This window comes from Xiphophorus maculatus, chromosome 7, assembly GCF_002775205.1.
Source record: "Xiphophorus maculatus strain JP 163 A chromosome 7, X_maculatus-5.0-male, whole genome shotgun sequence".
NCBI lineage: Eukaryota > Metazoa > Chordata > Actinopteri > Cyprinodontiformes > Poeciliidae > Xiphophorus > Xiphophorus maculatus.
Window position 1 is genome coordinate 31,388,722 of NC_036449.1, and position 26,693 is coordinate 31,415,414.

General features: G+C 46.6%; 2 protein-coding genes across 6 annotated transcripts in view; one reads left to right on the top strand and one right to left on the bottom strand.

Moving 5' to 3' along the window:
• ddx18 (DEAD-box helicase 18) lies at positions 1–9,542 on the top strand. Its single transcript, XM_023336409.1, has 14 exons — positions 1–157; positions 4,465–4,635; positions 4,713–4,814; positions 4,946–5,081; positions 5,210–5,310; positions 5,389–5,588; positions 5,690–5,804; positions 5,878–6,017; positions 6,084–6,245; positions 6,318–6,470; positions 6,549–6,662; positions 6,741–6,797; positions 6,881–7,058; positions 9,331–9,542. The coding sequence occupies exons 1-14, from the start codon at positions 43–45 to the stop codon at positions 9,474–9,476; spliced, it is 1,890 nt and encodes a 629-aa protein (XP_023192177.1). The 5' UTR covers positions 1–42; the 3' UTR covers positions 9,477–9,542.
• Positions 9,539–26,693, bottom strand: part of LOC102225159 (glycerol kinase-like) — a 24,288-nt gene continuing 7,133 nt past the window's right edge. The window contains exons 12-19 of one of the 5 annotated variants that reach the window (XM_023336410.1): positions 23,016–23,094; positions 22,797–22,893; positions 22,640–22,724; positions 22,445–22,565; positions 22,035–22,178; positions 21,656–21,742; positions 21,514–21,574; positions 9,539–10,115 (exon numbers count right to left, since the gene is read on the bottom strand). In XM_023336410.1, coding sequence (XP_023192178.1) covers positions 9,998–10,115; positions 21,514–21,574; positions 21,656–21,742; positions 22,035–22,178; positions 22,445–22,565; positions 22,640–22,724; positions 22,797–22,893; positions 23,016–23,094 — 792 coding nt within the window. In that variant the 3' untranslated portion in view covers positions 9,539–9,997. Of the gene's footprint in view, positions 10,116–21,513; positions 21,575–21,655; positions 21,787–22,020; positions 22,179–22,289; positions 22,342–22,444; positions 22,566–22,639; positions 22,725–22,796; positions 22,894–23,015; positions 23,095–26,693 lie in introns of those variants that run through there. The other 4 variants (XM_023336411.1, XM_023336412.1, XM_023336413.1 and 1 more) reach the window with 4 other exon arrangements.

Here is a 26,693-nt window from a genome sequence, read left to right on the forward strand (position 1 = left end):
TGGGTCCTGGTCGTCACATTTTTAAACACGTGTTGAGGAACCATGGCGGACCTTCAGATGAAGCTGCTCCGAAAGAAAATCCAGAAAAGGACCGAAAAGAACCGGGAGAGGAAACAGAAGAGGACACAGCCGGAAGAAGAGGAGGCAGGTGTGCACGGTGAGTGATCCGGAACCGACTGACGGCTCCGAACCGAACCGGGACCGGGATAGTACCACAAGTTCAGGTCTGGCCCGAAAACTGGCTGAGAATCATAAGAGCCTACGTTAAACTGACTGATTACAGAGTAAAACTAAAAGCGAGCTGTTTTAATCAGTTTATCCGTTTTATTGTGTTTTATTCAGAAATATTCTGGCCGCGGGCCGGTTCCGGTGGTCCATTAGGTCCAGGTCGGAGGTTCTGTGATTCTGTGATCACGGCCCTCCATGCTGCTCTGTCACATCTGGAGCAGCAGGGGAGCTATGTGCGGATGCTCTTTGTAGACTACAGCTGTATTCACAACCCTTTGGAGAGCTTTCCTTTGAGCCGTAGTGCTGCTGTTATACCAGACGCAGATACAGTAGGTCAGTATGCTCTCTATGGAGCACTTGTAGAAGGACACCAGCAGCTTCTCCTTGATGCTGTTCCTCCTGAGAACCCTCAGGAAGTTCAGTCTTTGCTGGGCCTTTTTTATCAGCTCCAAGGTGTTCATGTTCCATGTGAGGCCCTGCTCAATGTGGACCCCCAGGAAACGGAAATCAGCTACCCTCTCCACACATTTTCCCCCAATGGTTAGTGGTGTAATGTCCGTTTTATTCCTCCTGTAATCTATTATGAGTTCTTTTGTCTTTGAGTTGTTGAGGAGCAGATTGTTCTCCCTGCACCACTGCAACAGCCGCTCCACCTCTCCCCTGTAGGCGGACTCGTCGCCTCCTGAGATGAGCCCCACCACTGTGGTGTCATCAGCAAACTTGATGATGGTGTTGCTGTGGTGGGCAGAGGTGCAGTCGTATGTGTACAGACAATAGAGCAGGGGGCTCAGCACACAGCCCTGTGGAGAGCCAGTACTAAGGCTGAGGGCAGTGGATGTATGTTTTCCCACCCTAACTCTCTGCTGTCGGTTGGTCAGGAAGCTCAGGATCCACATGCAGGTGGAGTGAGGGAGGCCCAGGTCCCCCAATTTGTCCACCAGTCTGTGAGGGAGGATGGTATTAAAAGCAGAGCTGTAGTCTACAAAGAGCATCCGCACATAGCTCCCCTGCTGCTCCAGATGTGACAGAGCAGCATGGAGGGCCGTGATCACAGCGTCCTCTGTGGATCTGTTGGCTCTGTAGGTGAACTCGTGGTGGTCAAAGCCAGGAGGGAGAAGTGCTGTGATGTGACCCCGGACCAGTTTTTCAAAACACTTCGTCACCACAGGGGTTAGTGCCACTGGCCGGTAGTCGTTGAGGCAGGAGATGTGAGGTTTCTTGGGTATGGGGACTATGGTGGAAGATTTCAGGCAGGATGGGACTGTAGACAGGGCTAGGGACTGGTTGAAGATCCTGGTGAAGACTCCAGCCAGCTGATCGGCGCAGTCTTTCAGGACACGTCCAGGGACGCCATCAGGTCCAGCAGCCTTCCTTGGGTTGACGGCCCGCAGTGTGCGCCTCACCTCGTGCTCCTCTACAACGAGGGGTGTGGTGTTGTGGGTCGCTTGGTGTAGTGTGGCTGCCTCTGTTGGCTTCACCTCAAAGCGGGCAAAGAAGAGGTTCAGCTCCTCTGCCAGCGTGGCGTCGCCTTCCGCAGCTGCGAGGTTGGTCCTGTAGTTGGTGAGATGCTGGATTCCCTGCCACACCTGCCTGCTGTTGTTGCTGTCAAGGTAGCCCTCTATCCTCCTCCTGTAGTCAGACTTAGCCATTCTGATGCCGTTCTTCAAGTTAACTCGGGCTGTACTGTAGACGGTCCTGTCCCCAGACCTGAAGGCGGTATTCCTGGTCTTTAGCAGTCGCTGGACCTCCTGAGTCATCCAGGGCTTCTGGTTTGGGAAGACCCAGATGTGTTTATCCACAGCTACAGTGTCAATACAGTTCTTGATATAGCACAGTATACTGTCCGTAAAAACCTCCAGGTCCTGATGTTCAAAAACATCCCAGTTTGTCGAAACAGTCCTGCAGCTGCTGTGTCGCATCCTGGGGCCAGGATTTGATGGTTTTGGTGATGGTTGGAGCAGTTTTCCTGAGGGGGGCATAAGCAGGAATTAAATGCAGGGACAGGTGATCCGACTGACCCAGGTGAGGAAGTGGTCTAGCCCTGTAGCCTAGCTTGATGTTGGAGTAGACTTTGTCCAGAGTGTTAGCCTCTCTTGTAGCACACTTTACATGCTGGTGGAATTTGGGGAGCGCCGTCTTCAAGTCTGCATGGCTGAAGTCCCCCGCTATGATGTGCACAGCATCTGGATAGATGCTCTGCTAATGCTGCCATGCAAAAGTCCAATAGCTGTTTTAGCATTAGCATCCGGTGGGATGTAAACAGCGGTTACCATGACTACGGTGAACTCTCTGGGGAGGTATATTGGTCTGCATCTAACAGTCACATACTCCAGGTCTGGGGAGCAATGGCTGATGACAGTCGCTGTGTTAGTAACCAGGTGTTGTTCACGTACACAGAGCCTCCTCCTCTGCTCTTACCGGAGTCCTTCGTTCTGTCGTGGCGCTGTACTGTGTAGCCTGCTAGCTCGATGGCAGAGTCCGCTACGTCTGGATGCAGCCAGGTCTCCGTGATCAGAAGAATACAGCTGTCCTTCACTGCGCTGTGAGATGCAGCCTGTAGTCTCAGTTCATCCATCTTGTTTGCCAGGGATCTGGCGTTGGAGAGAAACAGGCTGGGGAGCGGTGGTTTGTGTGGTTGCCTCCGTAGCCTAGCTAGCAGGCCGGCCCTGCAGCCCCGCTTCTGCCTTCTCTCTCTACGCCGCCGGCGCTTCCTCCCTGCTGGGATGGTAATCCACGGCGCGCCGGGGCTCCTCGCTATGTCCCCCGGAATATTGAACAAGTGTTGAAAATCAGCTGTAACATCTCGTTCGTAGCGGGAACCGATCGTCAGGAGATCGTCCCGACTGTATATGTATATACACCGACCGAGAGAGCAATGAGTCGGCAGAAGATACAGAGCAACCAGAACCAGAACCAACGTCTCAGAGACAGTTTCTACCCAACAGCAATAACAAAACTAAATGCAATCAAAAACAACCATTAATCATCATAAATGATGGATGTGAGGATGTGGCTGTTCTTACTTTTTGTTTTTGCCAGTTTGTTGATTCTTGCGTTGTGTGTGAATTGTGAGACACTTATTTTTTGTTTTTGGGCATATGCACCGACTGATGGCACCCTTTGAATTTCGTTGTCCTTGTGACAATGACAATAAATATTTATCTTATCTTCCTGGACTCTTCAGGATGTTGTTTTTATTGGTTCCCTCAAGGTGTTAAGGGAACCAATAAGGTGTTGTAGAGGAAACTGTCCCAACAGAACGGAGCCGTCTTGCTACAGACCACTGCGCGTAACACAAACCCTGTAAATTCTAGGAACCATATCTAATAGGAACCATAGAATTGCACAAAAATCCGTGATGGATGGATGATGGATGGATGATGGATGGATGATGGATGGATGATGGATGGATGGAGTCCCTGCTCCAGATTCAGTGAAAGAGGTGAACAGAACCTTGTACCAGAAGCCCATTAAAATTCTGTTTACATCGTTTTAAACTGTGTGATTGTGAGTGGGAATAAAAATAGCAGCAGGTATGTTGTTCCATATAACACAGTAGGAGTGTAACAGGTAAACCTTTATGGATGAATCTCCACTAAAAACCCACCTGGTTAGGATTGTATTTGAAACGTAATCAATTACAAATTTATTGATGGAACTTGACTTAATGTTGTGTTTTGATTATTGATTCTATGTTGCTTTGTGATTCTGTGTTTGTAACCGATTGAATCGGTGCACATTTTTATTTCAAACTTGGCTGTGAACTCTAATCTGATATCCTTGAACAAACTGATATTTTGTATAAAATGCTGAATTTTAAATATAAGGAGCTGAATGTTTCTGGCTAAAATACTTTATTTTATGACGGCGCTTTAGAACCAGGCTATGAAAACATTTCGCTTTCATTACGAGAATAAAGTCTTAATAATGCGACAAGTACTAAGAGAATAAGATCTTATCAGAGTTGTAATATTGGTACAATTATGTAGTAATTTTATCATAACTCCATAAAAAATAACAAAGTTAATGTTGAGCGTCTTCTGATGTTACAATTTGGTTTTACAAATAGGAAATAATCTTTCAGCACATCATTTTGTAATTTTATACCTCATTTTATTAATTTACATGTTGATGTTTTAAAGATAAAACCAGAAAATCTAAAATCGTTTTATTAATGATGGATTTTACCCAGACGGATGAACCCATCCTAAACTGTCGGTTCTGGTTCTGGTGCAGGGAGGTCCAACGGGCCGGATGAGGAAGGCTGGGAGGAACCGGCTGCTGCTGCTGGTCCAACAGAACCAGAGCAGAACCAGCAGAACCCGGCTGAGGAAGAGGAGGCAGAGGAAACTCCTCTGAAGAAACAGAAGAAGAAGAAGAAGAGGAAGCTAGCAGATGGAGCCGCAGGTAGCGTTAGCACCAGGAAGCAGACTGGGTTTACTGGTTTCACTGGGTTTACTGATTTCACTGGGTTCATGTTTCAGTTTCAGCTGAGAAGAAGATCAGGACTGAGGAAGAGGATGGATTAGACATTAATGATGAAGCAGTAGAGGAAGAGGAGCCTGAACTACCCACAGGACTGACGGGTAAGTGCTCAGCTGGTCCCTGAAGGCACCACCAGGTGGCGCTGCCTTCAAGCGGTGACGTTGACTCACAGCAGAAGAAGAAGAGCTGTAGTCTTCATCAGGATGAAGCTGACCTGCTGCTTTCTGTTCAGGCGCATTTGAGGACACCTCATTCGCCTCTCTCACCGGCCTGGTCGGCGACCACATCCTGAGGGCGATCAAGGAGATGGGCTTCGATCACATGACCGAGATCCAGCACAAAACCATCCGCCCCCTGCTGGAGGGAAGGTGAACTGACCTGCTTCACTCACCGGCACTGTGGCAGGCTTCCTCCTGGTGACATCATCAGGTCTTCCTGGTGACATCATCGGGTCCTAATGATGACATCATCAGCTTATCCCATGGTTTCTCCTCAGAGACATCCTGGCTGCTGCTAAAACTGGCAGCGGGAAAACGTTGGCCTTCCTCATCCCGTCCATCGAGCTCATCAACAAGCTCAAGTTCATGCCCAGGAACGGTGAGTCTTCCTCCTGAGGCTCCGCCTCCTTGCTCTGCGTCCCTACTCTGAGGCTCCGCCCCCTCCGCCCTCCCTCAGGTACCGGCGTGGTGATCCTGTCTCCGACGCGGGAGCTGGCCATGCAGACGTACGGCGTGATGAAGGAGCTGATGGCGCACGACGTCCACACCTTCGGCCTCATCATGGGCGGCAGCAACCGCTCTGCCGAGGCCCAGCGGCTCGCCAACGGCGTCAACATCCTGGTGGCCACGCCCGGCCGCCTGCTGGACCACCTGCAGGTGAGACGGTGGAACTGCAGGCGAGTTCTGCACCAGAGGCTCGGTTCTGCTTTTGGTTGCCTCCCAGTTCGTCTCCCAGTTTACCTGCTGTCTCCTCCCAGAACACGCCGGGCTTCATGTTTAAGAACCTGCAGTGTCTGATCATCGATGAGGCCGATCGGATCCTGGAGGTCGGCTTCGAGGAGGAGCTGAAGCAGATCATCAAGCTGCTGCCCAGTACGTCCCACTGCAGCGCCGCGTTCTGACCCCCGGTGACCCCTGTTTTACCCCGTTTGCCCCGTCTCTGCAGAGAAGAGGCAGACGATGCTGTTCTCGGCCACTCAGACGCGCAGGGTGGAAGACCTGGCCCGGATCTCCCTGAAGAAGGAGCCGCTGTACGTTGGCGTGGACGACCACAAAGACAGCGCCACCGTGGACGGCCTGGAGCAGGTAGGCCTCTGACCGACGGAGCCCCCCTGACACCTATGACCCCGGCTGACCTCCTGACCCCTGCAGGGCTACGTGGTGTGCCCGTCGGAGAAGCGCTTCCTGCTGCTGTTCACCTTCCTGAAGAAGAACCGCAGGAAGAAGCTGATGGTGTTCTTCTCCTCCTGCATGTCGGTCAAGTTCCACTACGAGCTTCTCAACTACATCGACCTCCCGGTCATGGCCATCCACGTGAGCTCCTGACCCAAACCGACCCGGCTGATCAGTTCCGCTGGGTTCTGACCGGCCCGTTTCTCCCCACAGGGCAAGCAGAAGCAGACCAAGCGGACCACCACCTTCTTCCAGTTCTGCAACGCCGACTCCGGCATCCTGCTGTGCACCGACGTGGCGGCGCGCGGCCTCGACATCCCCGAGGTCGACTGGATTGTCCAGTACGACCCACCGGACGACCCCAAGGTCGGCGCCGGGCGGGGTGGGCGGCGCCGGGTGGCTAGAACTCTGACCTCTGACCTCTCTCTTGGTTCCCGTCTGCAGGAGTACATCCACCGGGTCGGCAGAACTGCCAGAGGCATCGACGGCCGCGGCCACGCCCTGCTCATCCTGCGACCCCAGGAGCTGGGCTTCCTGCGCTTTCTGAAGCAGGCCAAGGTGATCTCTGACCCCAGCATGACCTCTGACTGACCTCTGACCCCTGGCTGATCCCCAGCTCTGCTCTATCTGCTTCAGGTCCCGCTGAGCGAGTTCGAGTTCTCCTGGAGCAAGATCTCCGACATCCAGTCTCAGGTAAGAACCCGAACCGGTTCTGTCCTCGGTTCAGTTCTCGGTTCTGACCCGGTTTGACCCGGTTGTGCCTCTGTCCCATGCAGCTGGAGAAACTGATAGAAAAGAACTACTACCTGCACAAGTCGGCCCAGGAGGCCTACAAGTCGTACGTCCGGGCCTACGACTCTCACTCCCTGAAGCAGATCTACAGCGTCGGTACCCTGAACCTCCCCATGGTGGCGCTGTCCTTTGGATTCACCGTGCCGCCCTACGTCGACCTCAGTATCCTTTTCTCTGCTGCTAAGGGTCTAGTCCGGGGGTTGGCAACGCGCGGCTCTTTAGTGCCGCCCTTGTGGCTCCTTGGAGCTTTTCCAAAAATGTTTGAAAATGCAAAAAGATGGGGGTGGGAAATATATATTTTGTTTTAATATGTTTCCGTAGGAGGACAAACATGACAATCATTCTTAACGTTTTCCAATGCTATAAAAATGTGTAGAATAAATATTAAATTTCAACATTTCTGTCAAATGTTGACAGAAATGTCAACATTTGACATTGTTGTAGCCTGCGACGTTTCTTCCAGCTGGGCGGCGCCAGGCAGGTGGTAAACAAACCGGCGGGTGGGTGTGTGTGTGTGTGTGTGTGTGTGTGTGTTGGGTCATGGAGAGCAAAGAGAAACGTAGCCGAGGAGAAATTCTCCACTTCTTGGACCGAATCATTTGCATTTATTGCCAAAGTGGAAGAATTATCAGAATGTTGCTCTGCAGCGAGAAGTTGTCAAATATCAAAAAGAGTAAAAACAGTACCGTACTTTCCAGACTATAGAGCGCACCTTAATATAAGCTGCACCTACAAATTAAAAAAAAAATTAAATAAATAAAACTGGAAACGTAAGCTGCACCGGACTATAAGCTGCATGGTTCAAATCGTGGGGACAAAATAGCAACTTATAGTCTGAAAAATCCGGTAATATGGAAAAACATTTAGGGAAAGTTTGTTACATCAGCTGCTGCATCAAGATTAAAGTTACATGTTACAAGCCTGATGTAGAGAAAGTGTCCAGAGATCAGTGAACAGAAATCACATTAAGAACACAATCCTGCCATAAGCACATATATTTAGTAATAAAGTGGTTGTTTTTTAAATTGATTAGTGATTTTTTTAGTATATATTTAAAATGACACTAGTTGATATCACTCAGGTTATATTGCTAAGGACGGTTGAGTCAGAAGAGAAGAGGAAGCTGCTCTGTTTTAAAATTGCACTGACTTGTTTGGCATTAAACTTAAACTGTATTAATTTAATTTTAGATACTTTATCTTTTCAAAAGGCTGCTGTTTTATTTTATAACTACAGGTTGCGTTTTTTGTTTGTTTGTTTTTGCACTTGGTTTGCTGGGCCACGTTCCGTTTTGTTCATTTTTCAATCACATATTTAACGTGATTATTTACCAGGAGCCGTCGTTGTTATGCAAACTGCATCTGGGAGCAGATTTTTTAAGTTCCAAAAGGGAAAATATCTTTCCCTGTCCATCTTCATAATAAAAATTACATCAAAAATTAGATTTCTTTATTGCATTTATTTAATTTTATCAATGCAACAAAACATAATACATTCATATTGTAACGGGAGGTAAACTTAAAGCAAAACTGTGTAACAGAATAGTAATGTGGTGCGTCATTCTTTCCAGGACTCACTGCAGGGAAAATAAACATTTAATCATGAATGCTCATAAATGTACGCACTTAGTCGTTGTTTATATTAGCTAAAGTAGCTAATATAAACACTTAAAGCCTGTGTTGCCTTCATTGTAAGGCTTATCATTTTTTGCAGCTCCAGACAGATGTGTTTTTTGTTTTTTTTTGGTCCAAAATGGCTCTTTGAACATGTTGGGTTGCCGGCCCCTGGCCTAGTCAAAACCTCAATAAAGCTGATCATCTCCGGTCCGGTTCATTTGTGGAGATATGAATGGGCTTCCCCTCCCGGCCTGTGGGGGCGCTGCACCAAGAACCACTGAAGGAAACGACTCTGAAAAAGAAGCTGAGAGCAACTTCCTTCTTCACCAAATGGAAACAAAATGGAGGCCTCAGATTTGGAGGATTTCTCTTTATTTCTGCTGCTAGCGCTAAGCTAGCACGTTAGCTTTGGCTGGATTTACCCAGAATGCCCTGCACTGTAGTCCACTTCCTGCTTTTGAAGCACTTGGTGTTCACATTCAAACTGAGGTTTGGAGGACCAGAGGTCAGAGGTCAACTAGCATCCACATCGAACTTTATTACAAGCGGACTGGAGTTGGGTTGAACCGGACTGGACCGGACCGGTGGGCTGTAGAAAAGCAGATACTCTAACTGGGATCTTTATTTATTTTTATTTTTAAGAATTGAATCTGATTTTTTGTTCTGATTGGAGAGAAGAACTTGCTGCTCCAAATGTTAAATCCTGAACCAATTCAGTCTGAACACAAAATCTGATTTTAGATCCATGTTCAGAAGTGAACCTGAATAATTCAAGCTTCATGGTTTCCATGGTTCCTCCTTGACTCCGCCTCCTCCAGACGTTCACAGCAGCAAAGGCCTGAAGCTGCAGAAACGCGGCGGCGGCGGCGGCTTCGGCTACCAGAAGGCCAAGAACGTCAGGAAGTCCCGGATCTTCAAACACGTCAGCAGGGGGCCGAGCGACCGCCGGCAGTTCTCCCGCTGAGCGGAGCGCCCCCTGCTGTAAATGTCCTGTAAAACTCAACATTTCTAATAAAGGAAACAAAGTTTTTTGTGTTTCTAAGCTTTATTTCACCGCAGACTTTGACTAGGACACTAATGATATTAAAACAAGGTTTTTATTTTGAAGACATTTCTTCTGCTCTAAAATCTTCTGCTCAGTTAATCAAGTTTCACAGGATGACAATTTGTCACAAAGATATAAAAACATTTTCACGTCTGAATCTGGATTCTGTTGATCGTTTCTAGATTTTATTTCCCTTTGAATATAAAAATTTCCACAGTGGGTCGGAACCAGGTTTCTGGCTGAGGTTCTGCTGCCAGAGCGAAGTTGGACCAAACCTTCACCTGACCCAGTCGGACCGGTTCTGTCAGCTGGATGGTTGAACTGGGAGCGATCCCAATCGGATCCAAACTGGTTCTGGGAAGGCTGGCCAACATGGAGGTTCTGGAACAAATGAGATCTGAGACAAAAGGTTCTGGTGGTCCCGCTCTGATATCACTGGTTTAAATGAGCAGAACTTTAACTAGGCCGGTTCTTTCAGAAGCTCCAGGGTCGGTTTCATCTCCAGAACCAGCACGGTGCCCGGTACCATGTGGACTCAGTCGGATCCCTGCTGCCAACCTGTGAGGAGAAACGGAGCGGGTTCAGAACCTCTAAACCCGGTTCTGCTGGAGGAACAACGGCTGTCTGAACCAGGTCGCTACGGCGATTCCCAACACGTCGACTGTACGGAATCGTTCCGATCGATTAGTTCCAACTGATCTTATTGATCAATCAGAGCACAAAGCTCAGTTTGTCATTCAGAATATTTAAAAGGTTTGTTTCCAAGGAAACCAGCAGCATCACTCCTCCATCAGAACCTCCACCAGAACCCAGGGACGCTCCAATGAGGATAAAGAAACAATAAATAAATCAGAATAAACTAGAGATTTACATGAATAGACCAAAAGGTGGTTCTGTGAGGTCCAGGTGGATCCAAGGAGAAAAGAATCGGGCTTTTCTTTCTAACTTAGACAAACTGACAGGAATATAATAGTCTTATAATTGATGGAGTTTAATGTTCTGAGACTAAGAGAATAACAAGAAGTATTTAATTTCTGTAGTAATCTTTATAAATCTTCACATGCAGAACAAATTGCTTCATCATTTTTTTCATAAAGTCAGACATCTGCTGTTCACTCTGTTGATCACTGACTACAAGATCTTAACCAAAGTTTTGGCAATGAGGTTAAAAACTGGTTTACCTAAAATAATTAGTCAAACCCAATCCGGTTTTCTAAAATCCAGATCCATCATAACAACATGCGCCTGGTTCTGGACCTTATTGATTATAGTCATTAATAAGAGATGATGGTTTTATGTTGTTATTAGATTTACACAAAGCATTTGATTCTGTAGAACATCAATTTATTGTTAACACATTGAGACATTTTGGATTTGGAAATAGTTTTCTTAATATGATTACCATGTTAAACACCAATATTAACATATATATATATATTAATATTAAGCTGTGTGTCTTTGTCACATGCCCCAGATTCAAAGTAGAAAGAGGAATCAGACCAGGTTGCAGTATCTCGCCTCTCTTATTTATTATAATCACAGAACTTCCAGCAATAACAATTAAAAACTCTAATATTGAAGGTCTGGAAATAAATAACCAGAAAATAATCATTAGCCAATTTGCAGATGATACAACCCTCTTCCTAAAAAACAAAGAACAAATTCCTCCAGCTCTAAATAAAGTTGTTCTCTCAGCCTCAGGGCTGCAGATAAATGTAAATAACTGTGAAATTATGAGTATCCATAATTGTTCTCATTCTTCAATTTTCAATATTCCACTCAAAAATGAAATGAAATACTTAGGCATGTGGATTACTAAGACAACATTGATAAATGTGAAAAAACCTTAAATATTTGGCTTCAAAGAGATTTGAGGCTGTTGGTTATTAACAGAAACTGAATCCTAATCCAGGCTGACGATTCCATCCCTCCAAATCTCATAAAACAGATTAACAGAATTAATTTTAACTTTATTTGGAAAAACAAGCACCATTACATCACAAAAAGTGATTTGCTAAAACATTTGAGGAAGGTGGTATCAAGGCAATCGATTTTGAAATTATGAATGGTACTGTTCTGAAGGCCAGGTTGTAGTTCCTAGCTTCGTCACCAGGTGGCGCGGCCGTTTGTGAGTAGCAGTTCTTTTTTCATACCAAAACATTGTTTGAGAAGCCGTGCAGGTCAGCGGATGTGGTGTTTGAAGGTGGTTTTGTTATTTTGTTCGAGTGTGCGTCCATATGAATGGTAGGTTGCAGTGTATTTATGTGTAAGCGGCATTATATGTGCATTTTAGTACTTAGAACATTTCCTGTTGTTAGATTTTCTTGTAGAATAAGCGAAGGCTAGGCTAAGCTAATTTCTGTGCTAAAATGGTAAGCTATATTATGTTTAGTTGCTTTCTTTTGCTTTAATATTAATGAAACAGACAAATAATATGATTAAAATATGTTTGCTAATGAGTATCTGCATTCATAGTGGATTGTAATTTGTATTTATTAATTTCTTTGTAGAACCACACACACAAATGTCTACAAACTTCAAGCCACGCACATCCTGCCTGTAAACCAGTTGTCACCGGCTTATTAAAGAGTCAAACCATCACCTGGCTTCATTATTGGCTCGGGGTCATCTGGGCATCTGATCGGTGCACATTCTGCGATCACAATTTTCATTCCGAACCCCAGACGTATAACAGCGTTATAACAAAGTGGTCCTTCGAGCCGGATTGGTGATTACAGAGTGAATATGGATTATGACCCCGAGCGAGCAGGTGCACGTCCACGGAGGGCTGTGCGACCGCCAGGATGGATGGCTGATTATGATGGATATACACTGCCATCAAACACAACGGTGGAACAGCACCAGACGACAGAGGGATACGCCGAGACGACGCCCTTCACCCAGACTTCTGGTTTTGCTGGAGCTGTCGGACAGACGCCAGTGTTACCCAGCATCTCACACGAGGTCATGACCATTGTGCAGCAACTGCAAGAGGATAATAATCGACTTCAGCTGATGGTTAAAGACATGAGGAGGCAGATGGATCGAAATGTTGCCACGGTGAGATCAACTAGCCTACAATTCGCACAGCAGCCAGATAGTTACATTTCAGCTGATGACACTTGGATCTCCACACGTCAAACTACGCAACCCTCTTCCCTGCAGCAGGAGCAGCTCAATGTATCCTCTACACAGAATGTAGCTGAGGAGTGGCCAATACCACCCCCTCCAATCCCCTTTCTGGGTGACTATCCAGATAATCAGGAAGTACAGTTGGCTCCACCCCCTCCACCTCCACCAGCCATTGTACAGGAGCTTAGCCAACGTTTACAAGAGCTACATGTACGACAACAAACCGCAGCTGCAGTCAGCAGAGCTCCTGACTTTCAATCCCGAGTGCCACAGTCCACGCCCTTATCTCAACCACGAGCTGGACTTAGCTTGGATAACAACATGCCCTCTCCTGCCCAAACATTGGATCCCACAATGGCCATAGCTACAAGGGAGAAAATCTACAGAGGACCATTGCCATCAATACCAGAGTTCACAAAGGATGATCCCAGGCAATTTGCCAGATTAAGACTCGCCCTTGATAATATTCTCCCAGCCGACGCGACAGAGAGGTTCAAATATCAGGTACTATGTGATCACCTTAAATTTGAAGAAGCTCTTTTAATTGCTGACTCGTACAGTAATTCACTCCGCCCCTACTCTGATACGATGGCTTCACTCACTAAACATTACGGCCAGCCTCACCAACTGTCACTTCAGAGAATAGCAGAGCTTATGGATGAGCCCAATATTCGTACAAGTGACACAACCGGATTCAGGAGATTTGCTCTAAGAGTGCGTGCTTTGGTTGGCATGTTAGAGCAACTTGGGGAAGATGGACACATAGAGCTACAATGCGGATCTCATGTAGCAAGACTCACACGGAAGCTACCCCAAGACTTGCGAGCTGCTTTCCGCCGCTACCTCTACCCACAGAAAAGTGGAATACCATCATTGAGAGACTTTGCAGAGTGGCTGGAGTATGAGTTGATTATTCAAGAGGGTGGAGATCGCTCTGTCAAGGTGGAAGAAAGGCCGAGAGACAGAAATGGCATCAAGAGAGATAAGAGAGCCACTAAAGGGACTACTACTGTGCTACATGGCTCAACACATGATGCTACCTCTCAGAGGTCCTCAGCCACAACCCCCTCCACTTCTGAGGCCCAAGGCAAGCCCACAGCTTTTTGCCCTTATTGTAATAATACTCTACACTTTCTAGATCAATGTTCAAATTTCAAGCTGCTGACAAAGGAGCAGAAGTCCACCTGGATTAAATCCAACAGTCGCTGCTGGCGTTGTGGACGACACCACCAGGCAGCTCAGTGTCGACTTAAAGTACAGTGTAACACATGCAAGGGAAAACATCTAGAAGCCCTGCATGAAGTGAATATCAGAGCAGCTGTACCTACACCACCATTGGAACATGTCAGTGAACTGGGCAGTAAACCATCTACTGATGTGCTTTATCTGGACCGTCGTTCAGGGTGCAACCAAGTGCTTCTGAAGATAAGCAAAGTTCTGCTGCGAAATGGGAAACACACCCTGGAGACGTTTGCCATACTAGATGATGGTTCGGAGAGGACAATTCTTCTCCCAGAGGCCATTCAGAAGCTCCAGCTACAGGGCACTGCAGAGAGTCTTACTTTACGTACAGTAAGGCAAGGACTGAGAACACTGCATGGTGAATCAGTGACGGTCAAAGTCTCCTCTGCCACTCAACCATCCAAGACATTTACCATCGAGAGAGCCTTCACAGCAGATGATCTAGGTTTAGCTCCACATTCATATCCAGTAAAAGCACTGCAGCAGAAATATAGACATTTGAGAAAGCTTCCTTTGCAGTCATTTACCAATGCCCAACCGCTCATTCTGATTGGATCAGACTGTCCCCACCTAGTGACCCCCATCCAACCTGTGCGGCTGGGCCCACCTGGCGGTCCAGCTGCAGTCAAAACTAGGCTTGGTTGGGTATTACAAGGACCAGTCCCCTCCCCTCGACACTCTGCACAACCACAACAATGCCTCTTCCTTTCAGCTGCCTCACCTCAATCAGACCTGTCAAGTCAAGTAGAGAGACTCTGGCAACTTGACATTATGCCGTACAGAAGTGAGAAGCTAGTGACACGGTCTCGGAGGGAAGAGCAAGCTATGAAGCTGCTGGAGGCAAAAACGACCAGACTGGATATTGAAGGTGTACACCGATACGCAACTCCCCTTCTGCGTGTCAGTGATATGCCTACGCTCCAAGTACCACCTGTGGCAGTACTCCCCAGTCTACGTGGCACAGAGAAGCGCCTCAATCGAGATCCAGTGAAGGCTAAAGCTTATCGAGCAGAGATCACCAAGTTAATAGCGGCTGGGTATGTGAGAGAAGTGAGTGAAGAGAAGATGAGGGCCTCAAGAGAATCGTGGTTCATCCCCCACCACATGGTGACACATAATGGTAAGAACCGTGTGGTGTTTAATTGCTCATTCACTTACAGAGAACAGAACCTCAACGAGCTGCTGTTGCCAGGCCCAAACCTGGGGGCCTCTCTCCTTGGTGTGCTATTACGCTTCAGAGAACACACCATTGCAGTTAGCAGCGACATCAAGGGAATGTTCCACCAGGTGAGACTACTGCCAGAAGATCAACCACTGCTGCGTTTTATCTGGCGTGACCTGCAAAGAGACACCCCTCCCAAAGTGTATGAATGGCAAGTGCTCCCGTTCGGAACAACATGCTCCCCTTGCTGTGCCATCTATGCACTCCAGAGACATGTCCATGATCACAGCCACCAGGGAGAGGATGTTTGTGACGCCATTGAGAAGAACTTCTACGTAGATAATTGGTTACAAAGCTTTTCTTCTCCAGATGTGGCTAAAGAGGTGATGGAGAAATTACGGTCACTATTATCAGAAGCAGGATTTGAGCTCAGGCAATGGGCCAGCAACACCCCAGACCTCATTGCCCATCTACCAAAGGAGTTAAGGTCAGAGAACAGTGAACAGTGGCTGAATCAAACTGATGTGGACCCTCAAGAACCAGCCTTAGGCTTGCGGTGGATGTGTTACTCTGACACTCTGCAGTATAAGTGTAGGCCCTTAAACAGTAATCCTCCTACAATGAGGAACATCTATCGGGTTCTGGCAAGTCAGTACGACCCACTAGGCTTCTTGGTCCCCTTCACGACAAGGGCTAAAGTACTAGTCCAGCGGTTATGGGACAGAAAGCGTGAGTGGGATGATCCGCTGTTACCGAGTGATTTGCTTTCTGCATGGAGAGAATGGGAAGAGGAACTGCAACATCTGGACAATATCAGTTTGCAACGTTGTTATGTAAGCCCTGAGCTGGACAAACCTGACAGTCAGCATGAGGTTCACATCTTTTGTGATGCATCGCAACAAGCCTACGGAAGTGTTGCATATCTACGGACGGAAGATGGTGCTGGAAAGGTAGAAGTTGCCTTCCTTACCGCACGTTCCAGAGTGGCTCCTAAACGCCAGTTGTCCATCCCACGTCTGGAACTATGTGCAGCCTTGACAGGAGCTCAACTCGCCAGCCTGTTGACCAAAGAGCTCACCCTACCATTATCCAAAGTGGTGTTGTGGACAGATTCCACCACCGTCCTAACATGGATTCAGTCAGATTCCTGCCACTACAAGGTATTCGTAGGAACTCGAATAGCTGAAATCCAAGAACTGACAGATAGCTGGGCTTGGCAGTATGTGACAACATCTGACAACCCCGCAGATGATCTAACTAGGGGCAAAAGACTACGAGACCTCACATGTCAGTCCCGGTGGGCATGTGGACCATCATTTCTGCAGCTACCGCAGGGCCAGTGGCCAGAGCATCCAATTACACCATGCAATAACTTCGCTGAGGAGCAGCGTAGATCAGCAACTTGCTTGGTTGTAACCTCTGAACCCTGTCTGCTCCCAGATGCACAGAAATTTACCAGTTTTAATGACCTCTTAAAGGAAACTGCCAAATGTCTTCAGGGGTCAACTGGTGACAATCTCACAGCAGAGAACTACAAAGAGGCTGAGCTTACCCTCCTGCAATCTGCTCAAAGAGACAGTTTCCCAGATGAGATCCAGTGGTTGACCACCGGGAAACCAGTTCATTCGTCCAGTCGTTTAGTCACCCTGGCACCGGAATATGACAAATCACTCAAACTCCTCAGAGTAGGTGGCAGACTTAGACGTTGTAATGATTTGGAACCTGCTATGACTCATCCGGTAGTCCTGGACCCAAAACATCCTGTCACTAAACTACTCATTCGACAGGCTGACAGAGATTTAAAGCACCCAGGAGCAGAGAGATTGTTTGCAGAGTTGAGAAGGAAATACTGGATTCTTAGGGGTCGTGAAGCCATAAGAAGTGAACAGCGCTGTTGTCCCGAGTGCCAGAAATGGAGAGCTCAACCTGTCAATCCAAAGATGGCAGACCTTCCCATTGCACGCCTTCGATTGAATCAGCCAGCCTTCTTTTCAACAGGAATCGACTGTTTCGGTCCAATGCAAGTGAAGGTTGGTCGGCGAATTGAAAAACGCTGGGGCCTGCTCTTCAAATGCTTGACAACTCGTGCCATTCATATTGAGGTGCTGTCTAGCCTCACTTCTGACTCATTTCTCATGGCATTAAGAAGATTTGTTTCTCGTCGTGGTAAACCAACTGAGATACTCTGCGACCAAGGAACTAATTTTCGAGAGGGAGAGAAAGAGCTGCAGGAATCCTTTAATGCTCTACACCCCTCCTTACAATCCCAATTAGCAGCACATCAAATCACATTTCGATTTAATCCTCCCAGTGCTCCTCACTTTGGAGGATCCTGGGAGCGGGAAATCAGATCCATAAAAGCAGCCCTGAAATCCACAATAGGCTCACAGGTTGTACAAGAGGAAATCCTGCAAACAGTGCTGATTGAGATTGAGGGAATGCTCAACTCGAAACCTTTGGGGTACGTATCTTCGGATCTAGCTGACCCAGACCCTATTACCCCAAATTTGTTGCTGATGGGGCGGCTAGACCCTTCCCTACCCCAAGTGTTATACCACGATTCAGAGCTCATTGGACAGCGACATTGGAGGACCTGTCAAGTGCTATCCGATCGCTTCTGGACACAGTTCATACGCCACTACCTGCCCACACTACAGACTCGGTTGAAGTGGAAAAGGGACACTTCTCCTATCCAGTTGGGTACTGTGGTGATGATAGTGGATCCCCAACTCCCAAGAGCCTCATGGCCAATTGGAGAGATCAGCAGAGTATTCCCGGGAGCTGATGGCTTGATTCGGTCCGCAGAGGTCAAGGTGAAAGACCACATGTACACACGACCAGTGAGCCGCCTTATTCGGCTACCTGCAGTACCAGAATCAGATGGACAGTGAGCTTTAAACTGCAAACTTGTGGTAGCAAGTTTGGGGGCGGCTGTTCTGAAGGCCAGGTTGTAGTTCCTAGCTTCGTCACCAGGTGGCGCGGCCGTTTGTGAGTAGCAGTTCTTTTTTCATACCAAAACATTGTTTGAGAAGCCGTGCAGGTCAGCGGATGTGGTGTTTGAAGGTGGTTTTGTTATTTTGTTCGAGTGTGCGTCCATATGAATGGTAGGTTGCAGTGTATTTATGTGTAAGCGGCATTATATGTGCATTTTAGTACTTAGAACATTTCCTGTTGTTAGATTTTCTTGTAGAATAAGCGAAGGCTAGGCTAAGCTAATTTCTGTGCTAAAATGGTAAGCTATATTATGTTTAGTTGCTTTCTTTTGCTTTAATATTAATGAAACAGACAAATAATATGATTAAAATATGTTTGCTAATGAGTATCTGCATTCATAGTGGATTGTAATTTGTATTTATTAATTTCTTTGTAGAACCACACACACAAATGTCTACAAACTTCAAGCCACGCACATCCTGCCTGTAAACCAGTTGTCACCGGCTTATTAAAGAGTCAAACCATCACCTGGCTTCATTATTGGCTCGGGGTCATCTGGGCATCTGATCGGTGCACATTCTGCGATCACAATTTTCATTCCGAACCCCAGACGTATAACAGCGTTATAACAGGTACTTTAAAAATGAGATGGCTTCAGTCCTTTTTAAAAAACGGTGATTTTATTTGGTTTGTTAAACCGTCGTTTGTATTTCAAAACGTTGGAGCTATTGAGCTGTTATTGAAATGTGATTTTGAATTATCTAAACTTCCTACAACTCTCTAATTTCCACCAACAGGTTTTGTTACAGAGGAAGTTTATGTTTAAATAACTTCAGCCTCATAATGTTCCACTGTGGAACAACAGAGCCATTCTATGTGTAGAAGATCTATGTTTCTAGAAGATTGGTGGAATAAACAAATCTGGTCAATTATTCATTTACTGGATGGAAATGGTGATATTCTAAGTTTGGAGGAATTTAACAGGAAATATGGAACTGATTGTTCACTAACAATTTATTAAAAAGTTTTATATAGTTTCACTAATGTCCTCATTCAGTCAGTTAAAAACTATTTACCTAATTTCTTTATTCCAAGACTCCATAAGATTCAAACTGAGCATGTGGACATTAGAGATAATAAACAGGGTTTTGAATCAATAAATAATATAATAATAATATTCAATAAATAACATAAACACAGTTCTCTTACAAAATTTTTACAAATCTATAATAGTCAAAATAAGGACTAATTATTATTATTGACATGTTGTGAGTTTGTCATTGTTATTCTTGTATATTCAATAAAAAAGTTAACTGTAAAACTAAAGCTGCCTTTGTTGCGCCTGACAGAAATTAATAATAATTTTTAAAAATCAGGGACGCTCCGATCCTGATCATCGATCTCTGCCGATCATTTGTTGCTTTAGGTATAAATGCTGCTATGTGATCTGGCAATAAATTCACCTAATTTAGACATAAAACATGCAAAATACTTGCAGGCACAAAACAGCAGCTATTCAGGCAAAATGACTGAAAAATAATATTTCACTGAATATTAATCAGTGAAATATTATTTAACAGTAAGACTGTCAGCCATAAATTATACGAGTCAGATTAATCTTACAACACCGGCTGAGTAATGCTGGTTCTGACTGGTTGGCTGAGTAATGCTGGTTCTGACTGGTTGGCTGAGTAATGCTGGTTCTGACTGGTTGGCTGAGTAATGCTGGTTCTGATTGGTTGGCTGAGTAATGCTGGTTCTGACTGGTTGGCTGAGTAATGCTGGTTCTGACTGGTTGGCTGAGTAATGCTGGTTCTGATTGGTTGGCTGAGTAATGCTGGTTCTGATTGGTTGGTTCTGACTGAGCTCAGTAATTCTGCAGCAGGCCAGGAGGCAGAGATCGATTCTTTTTCCAGAGATTATTTGTCTGACGTCAGGACAGCCACAGTTTTAATACATCTGTAAAATGGTTTGTTTAGTTTAAGCTACAAGCTGCAGCTCAGCTGCTGCTCGCTGTGACAGTTCAGTCTGGAGGTTCTGCGGCTCCGTCTGAAATGTCACCTCCAGTAGCGGCGGTCCAACAGCGGGAGCAGAACCGGCGTCTCGCTCCGCAGCTCCAGACTTCAGTTATTGTTCATCTTTCTGACCGTGTTGGAAGCTGCGCTGCTCTACCTGCTGTCTGGATCCGGACGTCTTTGGTTCCTGCGTTGAGCCTCCATGCAGCCAAATCAATCAAGTGTTTGGTTTTTAAATGTCATATTAGCTTGGTTGTGTTGATGCGTTGTGACGAGCTTCGCCCAGAGGTCATTCTCCGCCGCAGCACGCAAACGTCTCATCCACTCTGAGCGTTAAAGCTCCTCGCGACACGATTTGCGCCTGCGCAGTGAGATAAAGGTGATCTGTGATCGGCAACAAGAGACAATGATCGATCACCAATCATCATGCTGCATCACGGAAATCGGCCGATTATGATCAGTTGGCACACCTCTATCAGAACCAGAACCATTCTGAGTACCAGCGGCTATCTGCTAGAGGTTCGAGAAGACAGAGCAGAAGAACTGAACCAGGAGAACGTTGTACTTTAGAGAAAAGCAAGATTTTGGCTTCATCCGGGAGACAAACAGAGAAGCTCTGAGCCACTTTTAAAGATAAGAGAGCAGAAGGAGTCATTCAGTCCGCTGCGGCAAAAACACGCAACCAATGAGATGACGTCAGGCTTCAGGCGTCAGACGTTTACAGCGACGATGAAACATCAACATGTCCGCAAGTAGAAATAAAAATGAACAAACAGGAAAACATTCAGGCAGAATGTGTGTATCTATGTGTAAGTGAATTTTGCCCAAAATAATAATAATAATAATAGTGTGTATGTGTTTGCAATGAGATGTTTGTATCCATGTGTTTGGAGCCACCTAGTGGTGTGATGAGTGACTGCATGCAACGGGTCCTTCAGGCGCTCTCTCGGCTTCCCCACCAGCTGCAGCTCCTCGCTGTATTTTTTACTTAGGGTCATATTTTGCTAATTCAACATTAACGAAATACTGTAAGATCATTTAGCAATTACAAATATGATTTATAAAGTTTTCTTGTGGTTGGGCTGGACAGAAATGACCCTCTGAGTGGGAGCTGCTCCAGTTGGTGTTAGTGGCTGAGCGCTAGGTCACGATGCTAACTGTGTTTTGATTTTCAGCTGTTGGGCCACCAGTCAGTCACATTGTGAGAGTTTATTTTATATGGCACTAGGTGACAACAACCAACCAAGGCTACACTGGCGCTGTGACAAGCAAGAAGGCTTACACATGCGACCAGAACCAGAACCAGACGGAGGAACCAGAACAGCCTGATGTCATAAGCTCAGGTGGGTCGGTCCACCTTAAAACACTGATGTGTTCAGAACCGAGCTGGTTCTGAACACATCAGAACCCTGTGTTAGACGCGCATGCAGCCCATCAGAACCAGCAACATGCAGCACGGCTACGGCCGGACCTTAGGGGTCCACTCTGATGGGGCCCAGGGACCAGCAGGGGGCGCCGTTCGTCGTCTACACCTGTGTTCAGCCAATGAGAGAGTATCCGGCATGAGGCCCAGTGAGACTCTGGTTCTGGTTTCAGGTGGTGCGGCGGCTTACCGTTACTGGTGCAACTGGTCTCTGACGTCTCCCAGTTCATGGATTTCTGGACGGCCTTCTTCCAGCGAGCGAAGCGCAACTCGCTCTCTGGTGGAGGACAGACGCTGGTTCAGTTGGAGCAGAAACAGCCACTAGATGGCAGCAGATCATTATTCATTATGCAAAGCAGGTGTCTGACCAAAGTCTTCATTCAGAAGCTTCTTCAGATTCACTGTAACACAGACTGCTACAGGAGATCCACATTAACTCTGAAAAATCTCAATGAATATGAGCTACAAGGTTACATTTCGCTTGGATCAATAAAGTGTTTTTGAATTTGAATGACTACAGTACAGCTAAATGACCAGCAGGCGGTGTGTTGTGTGGTTCTGGTTCTGACCCTGCGTGTTGATCTGAGGCTGGTACCGCTCAGCCGTGACCTCAGGCAGCTGATCTGGGTTCAGGTTCCAGACCTCCACGCCCTCAGCGGCGCCGGCCGCCATGGCTGCACCCAGAGCCGTGGTCTCGGACATGCTGGGTCGCACTGAAAGGAGGGACAGACACAATCGGAACCAGAACCGGACCAGAACATATTACACTGTAAAAACTAAGACAAATGTACTCATTTTAATTACAATCATGAAAAATGATTTACTTGTATCCCAACTCTGTTATGTTTGGACTCAGAAGGTGACTCAGGTCGTTACCTGTGATGGTGGACAGGTCAAAGGTCAGAGGTGACTGTCTCTGACAGAACCAGAATCGGTTCTAAAACCCAGAGTCAGGCTTTGTGTGCCGTTCCGTTCTTACCGACGGGGATGCAGAGGATGTCGGCCTGCAGCTGCATCAGCAGCCGGTTCCCCGTCATGCCTCCGTCCACGCCCAGCACCGGCAGCGGGATGCAGCAGTCCTGGTTCATGGCGTCCAGGATCTGGTGCGCAGCAGAACGACCATCAGACTTTAACTGGACCTCAGCAGAACCAAAGCTTCTTTATGCCTGCTCACCTCTCTGGTCTGGAAGCAGACAGCCTCCAGGGCGGCAAACGCCAAGTGGCTTCTGTTGGTGAACTGGGTGAGGCCGCAGATGATGCTGGGAACAACCAGAGGTTAGCACAGCTTTGGACCCACAGACCAGACCAGTTAGAGGAGCAGAGAGTCTCACCCTCTGGCGCTCGGCTCCCAGTACGGAGCGTAGAGGCCGGAGAACGCTGGAACGAAGTAGCAGCCATAGGATGTTCCTGCTTCAGCTGCTAGCTGCTCTGAAACCACAGGGTGGCGCTAAAACACTCACAAGCTTCTGAGGAGAAGCTTCTGTTGGGAAGCTTCTCCTCCCAACAGAAGCTTCCTGGTTCTGGTACCAGAACCAGGCTTCAAGAATTACCGATCTCAGAGGACGACTGCACAATGCACATGTTGTCCCTCAGCCAGCGAATCACTGCTCCGGCTATAGCCACCGAACCCTGCAGAGAAACACCAGAGCGTTTCAGTCAATACATTATGACCAGCCTCATCCAGGCCTCTTGAGCTGCTCAGTTGTCTGGGGGCTTGTGGGTAAATTAGAGTTAATAAATGAAACATTAACCAGGATTCTGAAGTGTGATAACGGCACTTGGAGAAATGTAATGTTTCAATTGTTGATTTTTTTATGATGTAAAGCATTTGAACTGCCTTGTTGCTGAAATGTCCTATACCATAGGTGTCAAACTCTGGCCCGCGGGCCAAATTTGGCCCGCAGTGTAATTATATTTGGCCCGCGAGGCAATTTCAAATTAATATTAGAGCCGGCCCGCCGGTATTATACGGTGGCAACGCTGTGACGCTGCACTCACCGCTTATACTACAAATCCCATAATGCTCTGCTGTTTTTTGGCGCGTCGATCAGGACAGAGAGAGACACGCCTCCTTCTCTGTGTCAGTAGCACTTATGGTAGCGGACATGGATGTATTAGGAAGGTGGTGATCCGTCTTTCACTCCTTGGGTGAAAGCCCCGGCGCACCCCGCAGCCCCGGGCCTCTCCCCCAAACCTCACTGCGACCTCAAACTACAGCCGTCACTGTGTTACCCTACCAAACAATGGCAAAAAGAAAGACAGAAAACAGAACTTTTCTGGACAGGTGGGAGACAGAATATCTGTTTACATATGTATGTGAGCAACTTTTCTCCTCAGTGAAGATGATGAAAACGTCTCACAGGAGACGTCTGACTGACGAACACCTTTGTTCGATAATGAAGGTTTCCTCAGCTCAAACTCTGAGCCCCGACATTGATGAACTGGCATCCAAGAAAAGATGCCAGGTATCTGGCTTGGCTGCATCAGAGTAGATCAGTGTGTCGCAAAATGAGCAATAAATAAGTTTTCTATGCACCTTTTCTTGTTACTCCAAGGCCTGAATGTTTATTCATAGTTTACTTAATGATTTATTCATAGTTGTTATGTTATTTTATTTTCAAATTTATTAGTTTGTGTACGAAGCTAATTTTGACATTTACCTCAGAAAGGAGGCTTTCAATTTTTATTTAAACTTTATTTAATATGCCATTTATATGTTTTATTATTATTATTAGCAACTCAATTTTGCACGCCTGCACTTTTAAGTTATATAAGCCTTGCTTGTTCAATATTTATTGTTAAATCAAAACTTGTTTGGGTCCATATTAAAAGATTCATTTGTTCAACCTTGGCCCGCGGCTTTGTTCAATTTAAACTTTTGGCCCACTGTGGATTTGAGTTTGACACCCCTGTCCTATACAGATACAGTTGATTGGTTGATGAGTTGATTAATTGGTTGGTTGGTTGATTGATTAATTGGTTGTTTGATTAATTGGTTGGTTGGTTGATTAATTGGTTGGTTGATTGATTAATTGGTTGGTTGATTGATTAATTGGTTGGTTGGTTGAATAATTGGTTGGTTGATTGATTAATTGGTTGGTTGGTTGATTAATTGGTTGGTTGGTTGGTTGATTAATTGGTTGGTTGATTGATTGATTAATTGGTTGGTTGGTTGATTAATTGGTTGATTGATTAATTGATTGGTTGATGGATTAATTGGTTGGTTGATTGATTAATTGGTTGGTTGGTTGGTTGATTGATTAATTGGTTGGTTGATTGATCCTTGGTTGGTTGGTTGGTTGCTTCATTGGTTGGTTGATTGCTTGATTCTTGGTTGGTTGCTTGCTTCTTGGTTGGTTGGTTGCTTCTTGGTTGGTTGCTTGCTTCCTTGGTTGGTTGGTTGCTTGATTTGGTTGCTTGCTTCCTTGGTTGGTTGGTTGCTTCCTTGGTTGGTTGCTTCCTTGGTTGGTTGGTTGCTTGCTTCCTTGGTTGGTTGGTTGCTTCCTTGGTTGTTGGTTGCTTCCTTGGTTGGTTGGTTGCTTGCTTCCTTGGTTGGTTGCTTCCTTGGTTGGTTGGTTGGTTGCTTCCTTGGTTGCTTGCTTGCTTTCTTGGTTGGTTGCTTGCTTCCTTGGTTGGTTGCTTGCTTCCTTGGTTGGTTGGTTGCTTGCTTGCTTCCTTGGTTGGTTGGTTGCTTCCTTGGTTGGTTGCTTCCTTGGTTGGTTGGTTGCTTCCTTGGTTGGTTGCTTGCTTCCTTGGTTGGTTGGTTGCTTGCTTGCTTCCTTGGTTGGTTGCTTGCTTCCTTGGTTGCTTGGTTGCCTCCTTGGTTGGTTGCTTGCTTCTTGGTTGGTTGGTTGCTTCCTTGGTTGGTTGCTTCCTTGGTTGGTTGGTTGCTTCCTTGGTTGGTTGGTTGCTTGCTTCCTTGGTTGGTTGGTTGCTTCCTTGGTTGGTTGCTTCCTTGGTTGGTTGCTTGCTTCCTTGGTTGGTTGCTTGCTTGCTTCCTTGGGCTTGCTTCCTTGGTTGGTTGGTTGCCTCCTTGGTTGGTTGCTTGCTTCCTTGGTTGGTTGGTTGCTTGCTTCCTTGGTTGGTTGGTTGCTTCCTTGGTTGGTTGGTTGCTTCCTTGGTTGGTTGCTTGCTTCCTTGGTTGGTTGGTTGCTTCCTTGGTTGGTTGGTTGCTTCCTTGGTTGGTTGCTTGCTTCCTTGGTTGGTTGGTTGGTTGCTTGGTTGGTTGCTTCCTTGGTTGGTTGGTTGGTTGCTTGCTTCCTTGGTTGCTTGCTTCCTTGTTTGGTTGCTTGCTTCCTTGTTTGGTTGCTTGCTTCCTTGGTTGGTTGCTTGCTTCCTTGGTTGGTTGGTTGCTTCCTTGGTTGGTTGGTTGCTTCCTTGGTTGGTTGCTTGCTTCCTTGGTTGGTTGGTTGGTTGCTTGCTTGGTTGGTTGGTTGCTTCCTTGGTTGGTTGGTTGCTTCCTTGGTTGGTTGGTTGCTTCCTTGGTTGGTTGGTTGCTTCCTTGGTTGGTTGCTTGCTTCCTTGGTTGGTTGTTGCTTGCTTGCTTCTTGGTTGGTTGCTTGCTTCCTTGGTTGGTTGCTTCCTTGGTTGCTTGCTTGCTTTCTGGTTGGTTGCTTGCTTCCTTGGTTGGTTGCTTGCTTCCTTGGTTGGTTGCTTCCTTGGTTGGTTGCTTCCTTGGTTGGTTGGTTGCTTCCTTGGTTGGTTGCTTGCTTCCTTGGTTGGTTGGTTGCTTGCTTCTTGGTTGCTTCCTTGCTTCCTTGGTTGCTTCCTTGCTTCATTGGTTGGTTGGTTGCTTCCTTGGTTGGTTGGTTGCTTCCTTGGTTGCTTGCTTGCTTCCTTGGGTGGTTGGTTGCCTCCTTGGTTGGGTTGCTTGCTTCCTTGGTTGGTTGGTTGGTTGCTTCCTTGGTTGGTTGGTTGGTTGCTTCCTTGGGTTGGTTTGCTTCCTTGGTTGGTTGGTTGGTTCCTTGGTTGGTTGGTTGGTTGCTTCCTTGGTTGGTTGGTTGATTAATTGGTTGGTTGGTTGATTAATTGGTTGGTTGGTTCCCCAGCTCACTGCCCTGCATGTTTTAGGCGTTTTCTGAAGTGCAGCTGAATCAGACTCAGTGAAGCAGTGAAACGTCCAAAACATTAGCGGCATCTCGGACCAGACGACATGACTGATCAAATGGTCCCACTGCCCTCCAGTTTACTGATCAGGAACTTCCACTGAGCAGGATCTGGACCTGGCA

What these genes read in the sequence shown, in the direction of transcription:
- ddx18 (XM_023336409.1), top strand. Translation starts at nt 43, where the DNA reads ATGGCGGACCTTCAGATGAAGCTGCTCCGAAAGAAAATCCAGAAAAGG. An exon ending in ACTACCCACAGGACTGACGG is followed by an intron (nt 4,815 to 4,945) that starts GTAAGTGCTCAG and finishes CTTTCTGTTCAG; the next exon opens with GCGCATTTGAGGACACCTCA. An exon ending in CGCCCCCTGCTGGAGGGAAG is followed by an intron (nt 5,082 to 5,209) that starts GTGAACTGACCT and finishes GTTTCTCCTCAG; the next exon opens with AGACATCCTGGCTGCTGCTA.